This window comes from Callorhinus ursinus, unplaced genomic scaffold (genome assembly GCF_003265705.2).
Source record: "Callorhinus ursinus isolate GAN/ISIS: 27379988/994484 unplaced genomic scaffold, GSC_fseal_2.0 scaffold86, whole genome shotgun sequence".
NCBI lineage: Eukaryota > Metazoa > Chordata > Mammalia > Carnivora > Otariidae > Callorhinus > Callorhinus ursinus.
Genome location: NW_027397148.1, coordinates 751359 through 769710, shown reverse-complemented (window position 1 = coordinate 769710; position 18352 = coordinate 751359). Strand labels below are relative to the sequence as shown.

General features: G+C 44.3%; 1 protein-coding gene across 25 annotated transcripts in view; it reads left to right on the top strand.

Moving 5' to 3' along the window:
- Positions 1-18352, top strand: part of LDLRAD4 (low density lipoprotein receptor class A domain containing 4) — a 450420-nt gene that overhangs the window by 162569 nt on the left and 269499 nt on the right. For 14 of the 25 annotated variants that reach the window (XM_073888063.1, XM_073888062.1, XM_073888052.1 and 11 more), the window contains one exon: positions 1574-2042. The exons of 8 other annotated variants lie outside the window; for them this stretch is intronic. In XM_073888063.1, coding sequence (XP_073744164.1) covers positions 2003-2042 — 40 coding nt within the window. In that variant the 5' untranslated portion in view covers positions 1574-2002. Of the gene's footprint in view, positions 1-1573; positions 2043-16185; positions 16330-18352 lie in introns of those variants that run through there. 3 more of the 25 variants (XM_073888066.1, XM_073888067.1, XM_025865203.2) reach the window with 2 other exon arrangements.

Sequence of the window (18352 nt, the reverse complement as noted above, 5' to 3'; positions counted from 1 at the left end):
CTGTGTGTGTTGGTCATTTTATGTGGAATGTTTCAATTCACAGAAAAAATGTTTTGTTACATTTTCAAGCACTTCAAAACTATCATTTGCATAAATGATTTTTTAATTAAAATAAGGTTTTTACCTATTCATTAAATTTAAGTACTCACGGTATGCTATATCTTATTAACTGTGATACTACAGGTACATGAAGGCAGTGCAATTGAATTTCTTCATATAATTATAGTGCTTCATTAATATAGAAGGTCTTCCTTATAGTTAGTCTGTATTAGTGATATTTTCCCTTACTACTTTATATTTATATTTACAACAAAAAGGCTTAACAGGGTGTTCCTTTCTGTTATGTGCTGTTTTCTTAAATTATTTTTCTTTCCTCTAGTTTAATGGTGAAAAATAGGAATAAAGGTTATATTTTCGAAAGATTGATGTGAATTGATTAGTGTGAAGTGATGATAATGGAAAAAAAGGTTTCTTTTCTCTAATACTGGAGATTCCTATTCAGGTTCTCTTTTAAAAATCTCATCCTTCAGACTTCTAACATTCTTGTTATTAGTGTTGCTTCTTGTTTAGTATAACAACACTAAAATATCTGGAAAAGTATTTTGTAAAGTACTTTTATTATTATGTAATATATAATGTAAATTTTCAGGTGAAATTTGCTTTTCCTTCTCATTCTTTTAAAATATTGATACAGGCCTTTGTTTTCCCCCTTGAGAGTCATTTTTTAAAGATTTTTTATTTTTTGACAGAGAGAGAGCACAAGCAGGCAGAGTGGCAGGCAGAGAGAGAGGGAGAAGCAGGCTCCCGGCTGAGCGGGACCCCCCCCCCCCCCCCCGGTCCCTGGGATCATGACCCAAGCGGAAGGCAGATGCTTAACCGACTGAGCCACCTGGGTGCCCCAAGAATCATTTTTTTTTCAAAGATTGTATTTGTTTATTTGACAGAGAGAGACACAGCGAGAGAGGGAACACAAGCAGGGGGAGTGGGAGAGGGAGAAGCATGCTTCCCACTGAGCAGGGAGCTTGATGTGGGGCTTGATCCCAGGGCCCTGTGATCATGACCTGAGCCGAAGGCAGATGCTTAACAACTGGGCCACCCAGGCGCCCCCAAGAATCATTTTCTAAAACTACTCAACCCAAGTTTCCTGGAGTGCTGATGTCAGTGGATATGAACCATAGACCTCAGTTCTAATACCTCAGGAACAAGCTTGGGAAATGGGTTTCTTCTTCAGGGTATATATGAACTATGAGTAACCGAGGGAAAGACATTTGAATGTTGTGTGACCTTTGTAGCCATTTTTAGGGAGGCTTAGAGCAGAGAATGCTGTCTCCTTCTGTCTTTTTTTGGGGGTGCAAGTAACAGCTACCTCTGCTCCCTGCCCCTTCTCAGACACTCAGGAAAAGGTGTTGCACCTGCTCCCTCCCCAGAGCTCCCCCAGTGCCCATAGCATGGCCATGAACACCACTCTGGGTGGCATTTTCTTTTTTCTCTCTTTTTTTGGCCTCTATGGGTCTACTAAATTTAATGCTCCTACAGGTCATCAGGAAAGTGATCTCTTTCTTTTTAATTTCAGCAAGGGGAGAGGCGAAGCAGAGAGCAGCAGATCAGACCATACTGAGCTCCCTTAGAGCGGCTGAGACCCGTGGAGGATGCTGGCTGTCAAGTGCTGAGGAGGGCCTCACTCTAAGGTGGGAAAGCAGGTGTCAGCGGGACAGCTTCCTCTGCTCCTGGGCTCACCATGGCCTTCACTCTTTGGCTGGACGGCTGACGTGACTGTGTGCCCCAAGTGTGCACGCTGCTGGACTGGGTGCTGTCCCAGGTACTGCCTGCTCTCAGGGTCTGGGAGCAGGGCAGGTGGGCATCAGATGCTACCAAAAGCCGGACGGGGCAGAGCGATGGACTCCGACAAGCTAAGATGGAAGTGACCTGAGGCCTCGCCCAGGCGGTTTCCTCTTGACAGGATAGCTTAAGAGTTGGAGCACAGGCTTGTCTGGGGAGCAGTATGCAGGAAACTGATTATCAGGCCACAAATGCTTTCACAGGTGAGAATCCTCCACACTTAAAACTTTGTTTCAGCTCTTAATTGGTAGGTAATAAAATACCAAACAACTCTATAAAATGAGTGTGCATTTGCATTTATGAACTGAAGGCCAAACAGAGTCAAGGGGCTCAGGCTGCCATGGTAACTGATTTTGACAAAATAACAGTATGTTTTTCTGCTCTCTAAATAGGAATTTGAAAAGCATTTGACATTTTATGATTCTGCTTTTGTTGAGTAATATGGCACACACAATGTCCTGCAAGTCATTGTTCTCTAATGGAAATGTCACTTTCAGAGCAATTTATGGGGGTATGTTTTTCTTTACAGAACTGGGAAGACTGAGGGAATAAAGTTAGTGATGATGAGTAACTTCTCCCTCCCAATCTTTAGTTTTCCTTCTCTGATTTATTAATGTGCAAATGGCGGTGGGGTGGCAGTTCTGCTGAACTGACCATGTCCTTAGGATTCTTTTCATATAAGTGAGCTAATGGGGAAGCCCCACATCACTATTTGACATTGCTTTGCCCCCTGGCTTCCAGTTTGCACATTTTGCAGGGAATCACTTAGTCTGGCTGATACCGCAGAGCCATGGCCTGAAACACAGGGCCTTTTGAATTTGGGTCCTTCTTTCTTGTCTGATTCACTTAACATCCCAGTAAGCCATTTAATCCTTCTGGGCCTCTGGCTCCTTATTTATAAAATGGGGGCTGTGAAGTTGAAGAAATTCATGGAATCCAGAAGAAACATTTCTACATAAAAAGAGGGTTTTTTTTTTTTGTTGTTGTTGTTGTTTCAAAAGGAAAGATGGTAGAATAATCATGAGAAGTGACCAGACCTGAAAGTTTGCAGCATTTCAAATTTTGTGGAGAGAGCAGGTCAGGTTGTTGGGTGCTTGGAGAGGTGGCAGGTTCAGTCTGAGGGCCACATGAACTTGGATTGGACTCTGCCTTCTTCCCTGACTAGAGCTCTGCCCTTGGACAGTCATTGAGCTCCTTTATGTTTCCCTTTGCCTGTTGGTAAATGAAGATGGTCATGTTCAGCTCTCAGTGGTGCTGCTCTGAGGAAAAATGAGATTACCTATGTGGGATGCTGAGTATGGAGTTCAGTGCTTTCCAGGCCTTGGCTGTTTCTTGATGTGGAGTTACAGTGTTGAGCCTGGTTGCCCGGTCCAGTCCTTCTTGCTCTCTGTGCTCACACATTTGCGTGAGCTCCTTAGACCTGTCAGCATCTGCATCTGTAAGATGGGAGCCCACATCCTGGGGATTGTTCTGGGGAAGGTCCTCTTAGGGTGGTCACAGCCCTTTGAAAGTGAATGAAACATTATTTAAATGTAGATTCAGAAGAGCACACAAAGTTGAGTGCTGTAGAACCATCTTCAGACTTCCAGCTGGGCTGACTGGAAACCCTGCCCTCCTGGCCTCCCTTAATGAGTACACTTCAGCTGTTTCAGTCTCATGAGCTGCTCCTTCATGGGATGTCACTGCCACTCTTCTGCGTGGAGGGTGGCATACAGGGCTGTGACACGAAGCATCTCTGTGAAGTGGCCAGGCCTTCAAACTCTTCTTCCCCTCTCCCTGGGAGACAGCTGGGGAGGAAGGGCACCTAGGAGATGCATGGAAAGAAGCTTTTAAGGCGATTCTGAGAGGAAGAAGGAACAAAAAGCACTAGAGTAAAGAGCAGCATGTGATTCAAAATGTAGACTAGCCTTGTCCGCCTTCCCAGGAGGTGGAAACTCCTGTAGTTGTTGCCTCCTCCTGCCTGGCTCCTGAGACTCCTGCCTTATTTGCCAGTGCCTTCTTGGGCAGTCAGCCCTTGAGAGGGGCCTGACCAGGGAGTGGAGGTGACAGGGGTGCCCCACTGGATTCTAGACACAGTCTCTCCTGAGCCTGGCATTGGTCTGCCATGGTTCACACTTAATGCAGTTGTGTCCAGTCCTCACCGCTTATTGGGTTGCTCTGTAGCTCCTCTGCTCTGAGGAGAAAGGAAGCATGCTCGCCACCCCTGTCAGGATCCCAGGCTGGCTTGTGCCTAGGGCCTTGAGACTCTGAGTAATGGAAACCCCTGGGTTCTGCCTGGAGAATTCACAGTAGTTAGGACAGTGCCTGAAACATTAAGGCCCAAGAAAAAGGCAGCTATAATTATGACTGTTACCCTGGTTGTGGGCTATGCACAGGACCCTGGTCACTTCCTCACGCATTTGCTCTTAGCCACGCTCTCAAGGCTCCTCCCCAGCTCATATTTTCTTAACTTCTTTAAACTTATAGTTTACCCAAGAACTCTGTTTCCTTACAAATTTGGCCTCCTCCTACTTGCATCGGCCTACCTGAATAATAATCATATCGGTAGCAGTAATAAAATAATATCTAGTGTTTTAGAGAACTTACCATGTGCCTTATCTGCCTTAATTCTGTCTGTCTTCACAACAACTCCAAGGCATTGTTAGTGTGCTGGTATTATTGGTGCAGGGGTCCACTCAGCAAAGCCAGCAGTTGGACTGAGCTGGTAGCCTTTCCAAATCTTCTAGCACTGTGTGTGCAACCTCAGCTGCACATGAAGGTCACCCAGGGAGCCTTACCGCTGCCTGGGTCTCCCCATCAGAGATTGGAATTTAATTAACCTTTGTATCACCTGGCCCTGCTAAACCAGGACCTATATCCTAATAAGATTCCCAGGTGCCTAGTACATATGAAAGTTAGAGGAGAGGGTAGGTTGGGAGAGTCAGTTCCTGAAAAAAGGAACTGACTTGTCCCATTTCCTCAACAGAAGTGATTGAATTAACTAATCTCACATCCTTTTTTTTTTTAAGATATTATTTTTTTATTTATTTGAGAGAGAGAGAGAGAGAGACAGTGGGCAGGAGAGGGAGTGAGAATCTGAAGCAGACTCCATGCTGAGCGCAGAGCCCAACGCGGGGCTCCATCCCACAACAGCGAGATCATGACCTGAGCCGAAACCAAGAGTTGGATGCTTAACTGACTGAGCCACCCGGGTGCCCCTAATCTGTGCATTCTTAAAGAAGCTGTCAATTATTGAATATTAGCTATAAGAGCTGGGCCCACGAGAACCTGTAGGACAATGGTTTTAGCTTCCCGGTATCTCTAGGGAAATAATCAGTGGTAGAATAAAGGAGATGCATGTACTTAGCCTTCTCTGGAAGTGGGTCCCTGTGGACTGGGCTCATCATTTTTTATTCTTTGCCTGCTCTTCTCATCTTTCTTTCCCCATATAGTTGGTCAGTTACTTATGATGTAGAATGAAAGGGACGATCCTCTGTCCCTGCCCAAGTAGTGGGGTAAAGCTGTGTAGTCTTAGAGGTGAGTCGGAGGCTGGTGCCCACCCCCTTAATTGGTTTGCTCTTCTTATGTTTCTTGACTTTAGTCTTTTCTTTTTAATTAATTAATTTATTTATTTTTGAGAGGGAGAGAGAGAAAGTGAGCACAAGGGGGGGGAGGGGCAGAGGGAGAAGCAGACTCCTTGCCCCCCGAGTAGGGAGCCCAATGCGGGACTCGATCCCAGGACCCCCGGATCATGACCTGAGCTGAAGGCAGTTGCTTTAACCCACTGAACCACCCAGTAGCCCGACTTTTGTCTTTTCTTATCCCAGGGCAACGAAAGGTGCTAATGTCTTAGTTTCTGGAATTGAAGATGCACTGATTTTGTGGATTCTCCAGGCCAGTGGAAAAGAGTCTTGCCTTAGATATTTAAAATGGTGAAGGGGTTAAGGCATTTTTCCTTGGCTTTAAATCTTGTTTTAGAGCATGACAAAAATCATTATATAGTTAGCCATACCTCCACTTAAAAAGATTTGTCAGTTTATGTTTTATGTTTCAATTCCCTTGCTGATGGGGGCCTGGGGGACTCAGGATTCCTAGTAAAGAAGGGCTTAGGGGCTGCAGTCTGGCTGGGAGGGAGGCCTGGGAGACCAGTGTGAAACTGTGTTTGCATGGCAAGCCCACTGCTTGTTTTGGAGTGCATGCAGTTATTGTGATGGCTGGTGGGAGCTTGGAAGCCGCTTCCTCACCATGCCAGTGCTGGTTTGCCTGTGTTTTTCAAAGTCCCCTCTTACATCTTATTTCGTGTGTGAATGTAGGTGTACATACATGGATACATACTGCAATTTCCTCCTCCTAATTATGATTTTCTTAGCTATTCCTCATATACAGGACTTTATACATTGTTTTAAATTTTCTCAGCACATATAATTTATTTTTTTTAAAGATTTTATTTATTTATTGAAAAGGGAGAGAGAGAGAGAGAGCACAAGCAGAGGGAGTGGCAGAGGGAGAGGGAGAAATAGGCTCCCTGCCAGGGAGCCTGATGCAGGGCTCAATTCCAGGACCCTGGGATCATTACCTGAGCTGAAGGTAGACGATTAACCGACTGAGTCACCCAGGCACCCCTCAGCACATATAATTTAGAAATGATTTTAATCATTTAGATACTATTTTATAACAAAAAACCTTAATTTTCTCTTTTACAAGTATATCTGTTCATTGTAGGCAAATTTGGAAAGCACAGAAAAATTACAGTTAGACAAATAATTACCCATACACACAGTCTTGCCATATGAAGCTTTCCACTGTTAACATCTAGCTTATGTCTTTTCAGTCTTTTCTTTCCTGCATAAATTTCTTCCGGTGGAACTGTTTGTAGTATGTATTCAGTTTTATCACCTGATCATTCCCTCCCCTTTTTTTTTTACTCGATGACAGCTTTCTTTCTTTTTTTTAATTATGTTATGTTAATCACCATACATTACATCATTAGTTTGTGATGTAGTGTTCCATGATTCATTATTTGCGTATAACACCCAGTGCTCTATGCAGTACGTGCCCTCTTTAATACCCATCACCAGGCTAACCCATCCTCCCGCCCTCCTCCCCTCCAGAACCCTCAGTTTGTTTTTCAGAGTCCATCGTCTTTCATTGATCATTCCCCTTTAACATTACATTATGAACATTTTTTCAAAAAGATTTTATTTAATTAATTAATTAATTTAGAGAGCATGCATGGGTGGGGAGAGGCAGAATCCCAACCAGACCGTCCCCCTCCCCCCCGACTGAGCGCAGAACCTGACTCAGGGCTCAATCTCATGACCTGGAGATCACAACCCAAGCTGAAATCAAGAGTCGGACACTCAACCAACTGAGCCACCCAGGCACCCCAGTATTTTCTTTATATATATGTTTTAAAATTGCTACATAGTATTCTTTTATGTATGTGTACTTGACTCTTTAAATTGTGCTCTTATTATTAGACATTGCAGTTTTTGACAGCTTTTGCCCTTATAAATAATGCTTTGATGAACACCGTTGTGCAAAAAGCTCTTCTATGTATTGGGCCATTTTCTTAGGTTAAGTTCCCAGAATCAGAATTATGGAGTCCAAAGATGTGAGCTTTATTAAGGTTTATGATTGAATTTTCAAAGGAATTGGGTGGGCCTAGCTTCTAAGACTGTGCTGAGCTCAGTTTTTCTCCAGTTGTCTGCTCATAGTTGCTGTGGCCAGTCCCTGCCATTCAGCTGGGAGATGCCCCAGCCCTGCCTGCACTACAGGGTGTCATGAGAGTAATGCACCTTTATGGAGCTCTTTGCAGCATGATGTTGTAAGGCTCCCTGAGTGCCACGAGTTAGGACAATGATGCTGATATTTCATTTGGGCAAGTGAAAACTCAAGTATCCTAGGTTCAGTGTTTTTGTTCTTTTGGGCAGTCTTTCTGCTTGGCTTTAGTTCATGGAAGCAATAATGTAGATGGACAGACTCCAGCAAGATCAGACTCTTGTAAAAACAGTACCTCAGTGCCTCTGGGCATAAAGAAATGGGAATCCTTCCAGGCTGGCTCAGTCAGCTCTTCGTTGAAGCATCCTAATAGTGATGGAGAAGCATCCTGCCTGGGTTATCACTATTATATCCTGAAGAAGATGCTGGTTTCAGATTCTGCCTCCTCCCCACCTCCAATGCCACCCTTAAATACTGTTTTGTATAATTAAATTTCTTAGGCTTTTAGAATCATTTCATTCTGTGTTGGAAGAAATGTATGTCCTTGGATGACTAAGTAAGTGAACCAAATTCCTGTAGAATTTATAAGTCTTTCTTGTGAAAAGGATAATCAGACCTAGTTGTTAAATACATTAAGGTTATTTCACTCATAAAGGAGAAAGATGAGAGTTGATTTAATAGTGTTCAGGTGTCTGAAAGAGAGCTATTTTATGGATTTAGGTGATTGGGTTTTCTTAGCCACTAATGACCAAAAAGGAAGAAGCACTTAAATTGAATTGTCGGGATGCTTATTTTTCTCCCATGGAATTCTTTCACGCTAGGTAGAGCACTGGGACTCTGTGTGGGGTGGATGTGGCTTTACTTGGAGGCTTGAATGGAGCTACACTGTTCCCAGGACTCTGAACAGCCCTGAAGGATCCTGACCAGACTTTCAGCTTATTACTGATTCCTTTGAGGTTGTGCCCGTGTGCTGACCATGGATGACCTTAGTCCACACTTTCCAGATCTGCCTGGAGGATGCTTGTTTTAGAAGAGTTGTTTCTCAATTAGAGGGGTGGTGGTGGAGGGGGGTGGATTCATGGCCAAATTCTGGAAGAAGAAATTAAATTCTTTTCTTAACTATAGAACTTTTCAAAGTCTTTAATACGAGACTTGCAGTATGAAGGTCCCAAATGGGCAGATGATGGGCAGCCTTTCCCAAATGACAAGACCTTGAGGGCTTTTTAGAAAGGAAAACATAGAGGACAGCACATGTTGCCAGTCTGTGATGTTGCCTTCCTTCTGGCTGTAGTTCAGATGTCGCTCTCCTCTGGTGCTAGTGAAGCGGTCCCCTATTGGGGCAGCTTTTATTGAGTCCATGTTTACAGAACTCTTGCCAGACATGTGTAAAATGCTGCAGATGGAAAAAAGGTAATGAGGCAGTCTGTCTTCCTGCCTCCATTCTCCCCCTTTTCTAGTTCTGCCAGTCTTTAAAGTGCAGCTTTAATTATACCTTCTCTTGCCCCCAAACTTTTCAAGACTTCTTCTTGCTTCCTAAAAAGGGTCTAGAGTCCTCAGCCTGTAGTTCAAAGTTCCCTGGTGTTTTCTTCCTTTATTCTCTTGGTGTAACAAGTTCTAGATAAACTGGACCACTGTTTTTTTTTTTTTTTTTTACATTTTTAAATATCTCAATGCTTTACTAAATTTTTTCATCTCCCTTAGACTTTATCCTTCTACCATTTTTCTCTGACCTCAGGGTCTATATTAGTTCCATGAAATCTTTTGTGATGTGCATGGGAGAAGCCCAGATGATCTTCCTACTTGCAATTTAATAGCTGTAGAAATGCTTGATAATAATAGCTTTTTGAAAAATCTTGAATGCTCTGGCTTGAGAGAAGTTAGATTTACTAAGAGAGCTGTCAGAACATACTGTGGTGTATATGCTTGGTTTTTACATTGCCCTGTTTAGCTTGGCATCTGCTCCTCAGTTACAAACCTAACCCTTATTTAATAACATTTTTTCTATGTGTAAATAATACATAATTCAAGTTGTTTTTTAATAAGTCCTGAGAGTATCTCCATTTTCTTCCCTCTAAACTATTCTGTACTGTTTCTAGAGTTTTCATACTGTGACAGATGTGATCATCTTCTTTTTTAGAGACTTTATGGTAGCCTAATGTCTGAGGAGTGTATATACCCATTTTAAATAAGGACAAGAAATAATTTCAATGTTGCTTGAAATTGTATTTATTTTAGGTTACTTAAATATGTACAACATAAATATAGTTATTAACTCCTTACTTTGATAGCTTTTAAATAGCTTTAACATCAAAACAAATATTATAGAAATTATAAAGTCAAAAACATTGAAATTACTGTTTAATCTGATGTATACTTTTATTTTGCTGAAGGCTTCCATTTCCTAGCTTTTTAAATTTATGAGCAGAGCATCCTAAAGGGTGATTCAAAGTGATGGTGGTTACTCTTTGCTGGATTTTAGTATAAACACACAAAAGTCAAGACTGGTTTGAATGTTGGTTTTAAGTAATTAGCACTGGTTTAAGATGAATTCCTTGTTCTTGAATATCCAGGGTCAAAAATGACCTACAAATCTCATTAGGTTCTTTGAAAAGTGTTGGCTTTTGTCCATGATACATCTGAAACTTGGATGTTTATGTTACCCTTGAAAGGAGTGGTTTAGCTCTAGAGAAATCAAAGACTTGTGCAGAAAGCAGGTGACTGCTTCAACATGTGACCTCTTGAATTTCTTTCTTGGGTCCCAGATTCTTGCTGTATTGGTGTGCAGAGGTTTCAGAATCCTTTGTTTTGACTTTCTTATGCTTACCATTGCAGGATGACCTCAGAGGTCAGAGAAGGCATGGCTTCCAAAAAAAGCAGCCAGTCCTGGGTAGTACTTTCCCCCAAATTCCTGCTCAGTGGATGTTGATGAGTTAGCTAACCATTCTGAGGCATACCTTTTACAACACTAAAATGGAGATTATAATAACTACTCAGTAGGATTTTAGTAAAGGTTAAATGAAGTAACATATGTAAAGTATCAAATATAGAGCCTAGTGGATAGTTGGTGCTCAATAAATGGTTTTCTTCTCCCATCACCAATTTCAAGAGGTTAACTATAAGTAAAGGCCTTAGAAAAACCAGGGGTTCATTTAGCAAATGTTTGATGGGAGCTCACGCCATATCTGTGAGGGGTTCAGAGCAGATTGATATCGATCCCTCTCCCTAGAGCTCACGATCTAGATGTCCGGTGCAGGGCAGATGCATCAATGCTGTTGTGGAGCTGGAAGCATGGTCTAGAGAGGCTGTGAACTTTTGCTCAGACCCCTGGCCTCTCTGCTCATGGAAATCTCCAGCATATGGTTTCCTCTCTCCCTCATTTATATTCCGTCCCATATGGTTTCTGTCTCTACACTCAAGTCACTCTACCTGCCTTGCTCAGAGACAGCCCCGGGTGATGGTTTCTCTCTAGAGGCCTTCAGGGCAGCAACTCTGTGAAGTCATCACAGGCCATGGGTGTGTGCCTTGAAGGGTCCAAGTTGGAGTAACAGCTCTGCATGTACTTCTTTCAGGACATTATGTTCAAATATGAAAACTCAGAGGGGGATTCAGAAATAAACATGCCTGACATCTGGGTGGATGTTTTATGGTTCTATTAAAAAATTTTAACCAACAACAGTGAATATGGTAACATGGACATTTTTTCCTCTCAGCAGACTTTGTTATTTTAGACCGTTTCCAGAGCAGTGTGAGGAAGACACTTCTTGGTTCCAGATTCAGGATGACTGTGCATGGTCCTGCATACCTGTAGGTAGCATCTGGGCTCAGGGCTCCTTCATATCAGAAGTAAGATGGGAAACCAAGCTGTCTTATCATTTAAATTTATTGTTTTTCTTTTGTGGTGAAATTTCAGAAAATTAAGAGTCTTTTCCTTGTCCTTTGGAATTAGTTATCCCTGATAGCAGATACAGTATTTCACAGAGCTGACATAAGGAGTGAAGATTAATTGTCTCCTCTGCCAGGTGCTTTCGCATATGCAGTCTCATTCAGTCCTCGCAACAGCCCTGGGTGGTAACACATATTTTCCCAGGTTTATTGGTAAGGGAACAACACAGGCCCAAAGTAGGCCTACTTGAAGCCCTGTTGTCTAGCAAGTTGCAGTACCAGAGTTGAAACACAGGTCTGTCTGTGCTGGAGCTGGATCCTGAGCATGCGGGGAAGCAGAGAGGAACAGGCCTTTTCCTTTAGAAGTCAAAGCAGGGCGTGAAGAACATAGGGAGAGAGAGAGAGAGAGAGAGAGAGAGAGAGAGAGACAGGAATTTGAAGCTTGAAACTGAACTCACGTAGTATTTGTCAGCTAGTGTTGTCCATTTTCTAACTTGGCAGATAAAGACTTTTACATGTCTGCCTCTTAACCTCACCAGCTCTTATGTCCTTCTGCTTTTAGAAGGTTATAGGCATGAAAGAAGAATGAACCGTAGCAGTGATGGTTGCACAGCCACGTGAATGTACTTAATGCCACAGAGCTGTACACCTAAAAATGGTTAAAATGGTAACTTTTATATTATATATATTTGCCCACAATCAAAATAAACACTTAAAGAAAAAGAAGAACCAATCCTGTTGAGCTTATCAGAAGAGCTCAGATTTGAGCAGGGCCTTGATGGAGAGGCAAAGAAGCAGAAAGATGTGTGGGAAGGTGGGAATAGTCGTGTGTGGGAGGAAGAGCAAGGGTCTCTTTGGCTTAAGGGCAGATTTGGGGCAAAGTGGGTGCACCCACAGTTGGGCGTGCTGGTCAGCTGATATTCCTTGAATGTTGGTTCAGTGCACATTGCAGGAGGGTTTGCGTTTGGGTGGCCTGCCGGTACCCCACACAGCCTCTGGGCTGCCGGCTGTAAGCACGTGGATCCCATACAGCAAAGCAAGGCCCTACAGGTAAGCAACTCCATTCCCTAGAAGGCATTTTAACAATGATCTGTTACTACTTGGGACTCATTTCCTGTGCAGAACACTGACTATAACGTGGCTTCCAACTGCCTGCAGTGTTTATGCAAAGAGGTAAGATAAATGCAGTTTCTCCCAACTCTTGTTATTTGTAAAGATGTTTGGGGGCACCAGGACTGTGTTGGTGCTCAGCATAGAGAGGCATCCTGGATGACTTCTTGGCTGGCATGCCCTGGAAGGTGGTTCTCCTTGGATGAGATTAAGCCAGGAGATTCTGGAAGACTACTCTCCATGGAAAGCACGGGTTGTGGGGCTAGAACCTTGTGGTTTCTTGGGATCTCCCTTTGTCACCGTCGGTTCTGTTGTGACTTGAACTGATGCATGGCCTCATGCATCATATGATATGTCATCATATGATAACATCATAGCCTATCTGGCAAAAGAGATGGTGCCTAGTAACTGGTGAGAGACTGTGCTGTGACCACCTCAGGAGCATCTAGACTGACCAGGGGCAGAAGCCCCCACTCCAGAAATGGCATAGACAAAAGGCAACTGTCACTCAAAAAGAGGTGTTGGTACAGGCACACTTCCCTGTTGCTTGTTTAGGACCTCCGGCCCCTCTTGCCACATGCATCTCCTTGTGTAACATTATTTGAGTTCTTTCTGGTCCTTGCCTCTGCCTCTCACCAACTGGCAGCGGCCAGTGCTCTGTATCTCTGAGTCTCCTGAGTTTGTCTTTGGCCTAGGACTCTTAGACCCATTTTCCTTGCTTGTACTTGGAATTTTGGCTGCTCTGTGTACCTGGCTCTAGGTATAGCCTGCATCTTCCCATTCTAGCTCTCTTTATGGAGATGATCCTCTGATAGCCTGTACCCAGGCCGATGCTTGTATCAGGGAGTACCATTTTCCAGGTGGGAGCGTATGAACCACACTGGTCGTGCACACCCTGCTCACTGCTCCTACTGTGAGTTGCCTTCACCATTTAAGCTATCAGCCCCTTTTCCTGTCTGTGAAGCAATCAGCCTTGACCTTCCCTGATTGCTTTCTCCTCTCATCCAGTCTTGACTAAGTATGCCATGAATATAAGCGTAGGGTTCCTTATCCCTGCTTCCTCAGGAAGAGGGTTATGGAGAGTGAGTCAATGATAGTAACTGAGTATTAGTAGGTGCCAAGCCATGTTCTAAGCACTTTATATGTGTAATCTTATTCAAGCCTCAAAACAATTCTATAAAAGAGTTGCTCTTATGAAGTGCTTTTGACAGATGAGGAAAGACAGGCACAGGCTGAGTGAAGGTAGCACCCCTGGTAAGATGAGTGGCTGAGATGAGAACCTGTAACCTCAGCACAAACGACGGGACTGTGCCTGGAATATGGTCAGGGCCAGCCTTTGTCAGGAAGTGTTTCCCTTCCAGCTCATCAGCGTCCACAGAGACCTATGATCCAGATGCTGCTCTTGGAGAGGTGGTTTAGTTCGTGGAGAGATGCATTTTATAGATGTGTGTTTAAGAAAACTTGGCCTATAAGGATATTGTTTTGGACATAATAATAATAACATCATAGTGTATCTGTAAACTGTGGCGTCCACTATATGGGCTTACAGCCTTGTTTTCCTTCTCTAATTCTAGGCTTAGTTAGACCACACAGGAGTGTGTCTTGTCACTGTGATGGCCTTTTAGGGGTCTGCAAGTAAGCAAGTGCGGAAGCACAGGAATTCCTGTGTTTCTTCTGTTTGTAGCCCCATGCAGGCCCTATATTGTTCAACAGTCTAGCTGGTATATTTTCAGTGCAAATCTTGTTTCTCACAAAATCTTTTTTTTCCTTTTAAAAGCATAAAATGAACAAGAAAAGTTCCCTTTCCTTAGATATGCTGGCTAATGTTCTAGAATAGAAGAAAGATCTGCCTACCTCATGTTTCTGATTTGCTCCTGACTCCTGGTGCTCCCTTCAATGCTTAGACATTGGGCAACTAGTTCCTAGTGCAAGAGGAGGTTCTTTTGGACCCAGAGCATGAAGATTCTGGAGAATACCTCTTGTAAGCATATAGATCATCCTTCATGCACAGGGTCAGTATTCTGTGCTGAGGATGCAGTAACAATAGGAGCGGATGGGCTTCGACTCATAAGGTCTGAATTTTGATCTAAGTCCTACCATTTGTTAGGGGTGAGATCTGGGCAAGTTACTTAATCTGGACCCCAACTTTTTTCCCTGTAAAATAATAGTCGTGACCTCAACCCATACGACTGGTAGCTAAAGAGAGAATCTAGGTGACAGTGCTGGAGCAGGCTGCCTGTTTCCCTCCATGGCCTCCTTACCATGCTGGAAGCCCTTGGAGTTGTGTTGGGAAGTCCCTTGGAGTCTGCCCAGGCCTTGATGTGGAGACAGGTCTGGCCTCAGAGACAGGTTGTCTGGGATGACGCTTCTGCTGCTGGACCCAGGCCTCCTCTGTGCCTGCCTGTAGTCTTTATTTCATGTGTCTGTGGCATATTCACAGAGGGTGGACATGAGCAGGGGGGGCAAAAACAACTGAAACTTAGCCATGTGGTTGCATGTGAATAGTGCAAACACTGTTTAGATGGTTGAGGTGCTGGGACCTTTAGGCCAAAATGGGGTGAGTGGATTATGGATGGATTTGGCAGTTAATTTTGTCCCTGTCCTGCCCTTCTGTGGGTTTGTGATGTGTGAAGTGACAGTACAGTCTGTGTCTCTGTTGTTTCTTTATCCAGTTTTGAGCAACTTTCCTGTGTTTGGGGTGGAGCAGTTGTTAGGCCCAAACTGTCTTCTAATGTTGAATATTCATGTATTGGCTTAAGATATTAGACTAACTCAAGTAAAAACCAGTATGGGGAAAATCCATCCTTGTTATTGTTTGTTCCTTCCCTTGGGGTCCCTCAGTGCCCCGCTGGAGCCCTCTGTCCACCTTGGGGTCACACCTTCTCCCTCTCCTCCCTGTCCTGGCACTCATCAGTGCTGATGTCTTGTTCTCTCCAGAAGATGGTCTCCTGGAGTCGTGAGGGCACACCAGGACACACAGAGATGGTGGACATGCAAGCGTTGGGTCTGGCTGGTTCTTCTCCTGGCAACTATGCACCTTCACAAATGTTTTATTTCTCTGAAACCATCTTCATCTATAAGATGGAAAATGTTTAAATGCCCACTTTCCTATGTGGTGATACCACATATGAACAGGGTAGCTACAATGTGGAGTAGGAGGTTCTGAGTGTGGAGGGACGCTGATGAGCCTCCCTGGGAGTTCACAGTAGGCAGGCTCATGGGCTAGCTCAGGGAAAACGAGCTGAGCTCAGAGCCCAGGGAGGGAGAGTCCAGGCAGTGGAAGAGGGAGATTAAGGTGGAAGCAGCGGTTCATGACCAGGAGTGTGAGGAATAGGGTGGGCAGTTAGAGTGAGGGTTTGGAGTTTATCTGGTGGTGAGTGAAGAGCCTTTGAAGGTTTCCAGCTGGGCAGTGACTTTATCAGAGCTGCTGTGGCAGCTCTGTCCCCGGGAGGGCGGAGGCAAAGGAGGCCTGGCAGAAGGAAGTTGTGCTTGGTCATAGACAATGCTTAGCCGGGGGGATGTTTTTTTTATTCCCCTTCACCTCCCCCCACCGATGGTCTGGGCAGTGCTCACCAGCTTTTTTTGTCTGTTTATCTCAAAGGCGCACACTCTCTTTTGAGCATAAAGAACCTTTTCCTTGTTGCTCAAAGTCAGACGTATGGCTGAGAAATTTATGAACACCTGTCAGCGCTCGGAGAGTGGAAAGAGGGTTTCATTGGTTAAGACAAAAAAAGAAAAAGTGAAGATATGTACATCATAAACGTAGTTTTTACCAAGAAGTAGAATAACCTGCAAACAGTAAGTAGCATTAGTTAGCTGATGGAATGTTATTTTCTTGCTGAAGACTGAATTGTTTTAAAAGCCATTATGTGCTTTTTCTCTGACTGTAGGGTTCAGGTGGCCGTGCAACCACAGACAGCCTTCTGGGATTCGCTCAACTTGGTGTTTTGGGAAGATGAATAGAATGACCAAAACCAAGTTGTGATGGATAGTCACATCTTTCCTTCCCTCCCCTTCCCTCCCCTTCCCTCCCCTCTCCCCTCACCCTTCTCCCCTTTCCTCTTTCCCTTTCCCATCCCCCTCTCCCTCTCCTCTCCTTTCCTTTTCTTCTTGGTAGACTTTGTGTTTCTTCCTTAAAAAGAAATGCTTGCCAAATGAAGTTATCAAAATATTAGAGTCTCTCAGCTGAGAGAGGAATTGTATATTGAAGAATTAGGTGGCATCACTTTGTTTCATCCATGTTAAATAGTCACTGCACCTAAAAATGATTGCTCTATAAACCTCTGCTGATGAGACTGCTCCACTAAGTAAAAACCAAATTCATCCTTTCCATCTGCAGTATTTGTTGAATTTCCAGTATGTTCTGAGCACGGTAGGAGCTGAGCCCCCAGGGAGCATAAAGCTTGAGAGACGACCTGGACAAGGGGGTGAACCATTATCATCACTGAGACCCATTCCCATGGCCTGCATAGTAGTGTCACCTGCACTACGTCATGGGCACCAGGGAAGAGTTTTCAATAAGAAATGACTTAGAGACCGAGATCAGAAGTAGGACTTGGCCAGATGAGGGGTAGATGGAGTAGGAAGGAGTCCCAGGAAGACTTGGCAGCAAGAGCAACAACCCAGAGATGAGCAGGAAGAGCCTGGGTGGTGGTTCTATCCAGCCAGAGCTAGAGTTTACATTGTGGTGGAGACAGGGAGGATGGGTAAGTGGGCCCCAGACAGTGGCAGTGGATAGGTAAAGAAGGGATGTGAAGTGAGAGATGATTCAGAGGCTGGATGTGGAGATTTGGGGATCAGCAGTTGTAGATTATGGTACTGTATGCACTGCAGATACCCGTGTCCCCTGCTTTTGGGGAAAGGAGCCCATTTCACAGCCCTCCTTTCTCACTGCTTCTCTGCCCCCAGCACCTCCCTATTTGTCCCACTCCACTCTGAGCCACCCACCCCCTGTGTCTGCTCTCAGAAACGTTGCTGTTCCTGCAGGGGGTGAGGCCAGCTCTCCATTGCTCTCTGAACCCTGCAGTAGTGCTAACAGAAGACTGCAGATGGCCACTAGGAACTCAGGATAGGGGAAAAACTTTTAAAATCAAATAGACAATTTACAGAATTTGAGAGAAAAGCATAAGTCACATTCTTCACAGATAATTCTCTCATGGGGCAGCCTACTCCTGCCCTTTCTTTCCTGCCTACGGGTCTGCCCTGTCTCTTACCTCTTCAGAAAGAGAGCCCCTTCCTCCTTCATGGAGCCCTTCCCTGTAAATCTCTGTTTCCCCCACTTCCTAAGGCATGTTTTGCCCTGGGATTTACCCTCTTCCCTCATGGAGCAGGCCGTAGGACACAACCCTGTATATAGCCTTGCTGCCTAGTCCATGGTGGATGAAGCCCCAGAGGATACTTCCCTTTGAGGTCTCTGGGCCAGTGTGAGCTGAAGCTGTATTCCCTGTGTTCTCCCTGAGACTCCAGTTTTCTCTTGGTGACTGGTGTCCACCTATGCATACTCACACGTATCTCCTAGGGATCCCACATTTTATTTCCTAGAGGCAGTAAAGCCGGTCCAGAGACTTCAATTCTGTCACTGCACATTATTATGTGCTTCCTCTTTTCTTTTGCTTCCAGACCAAACCCAGAGCCCACTAACATTTAAGAGGTAGAGTCCGTCACTGGTCCTTTCTGCAAAAGGGCTGACTACTCCATAGGTACAGAGGCCTTCAAGAGCTTCAGGATTAGAGGTTGTTGTTCTTTTATCTTGGGTCACACACAACTTCATTGTATTTTAGCGTCTTGACATGGAAGTTTCTGGGGCTATTTTTCATCATTA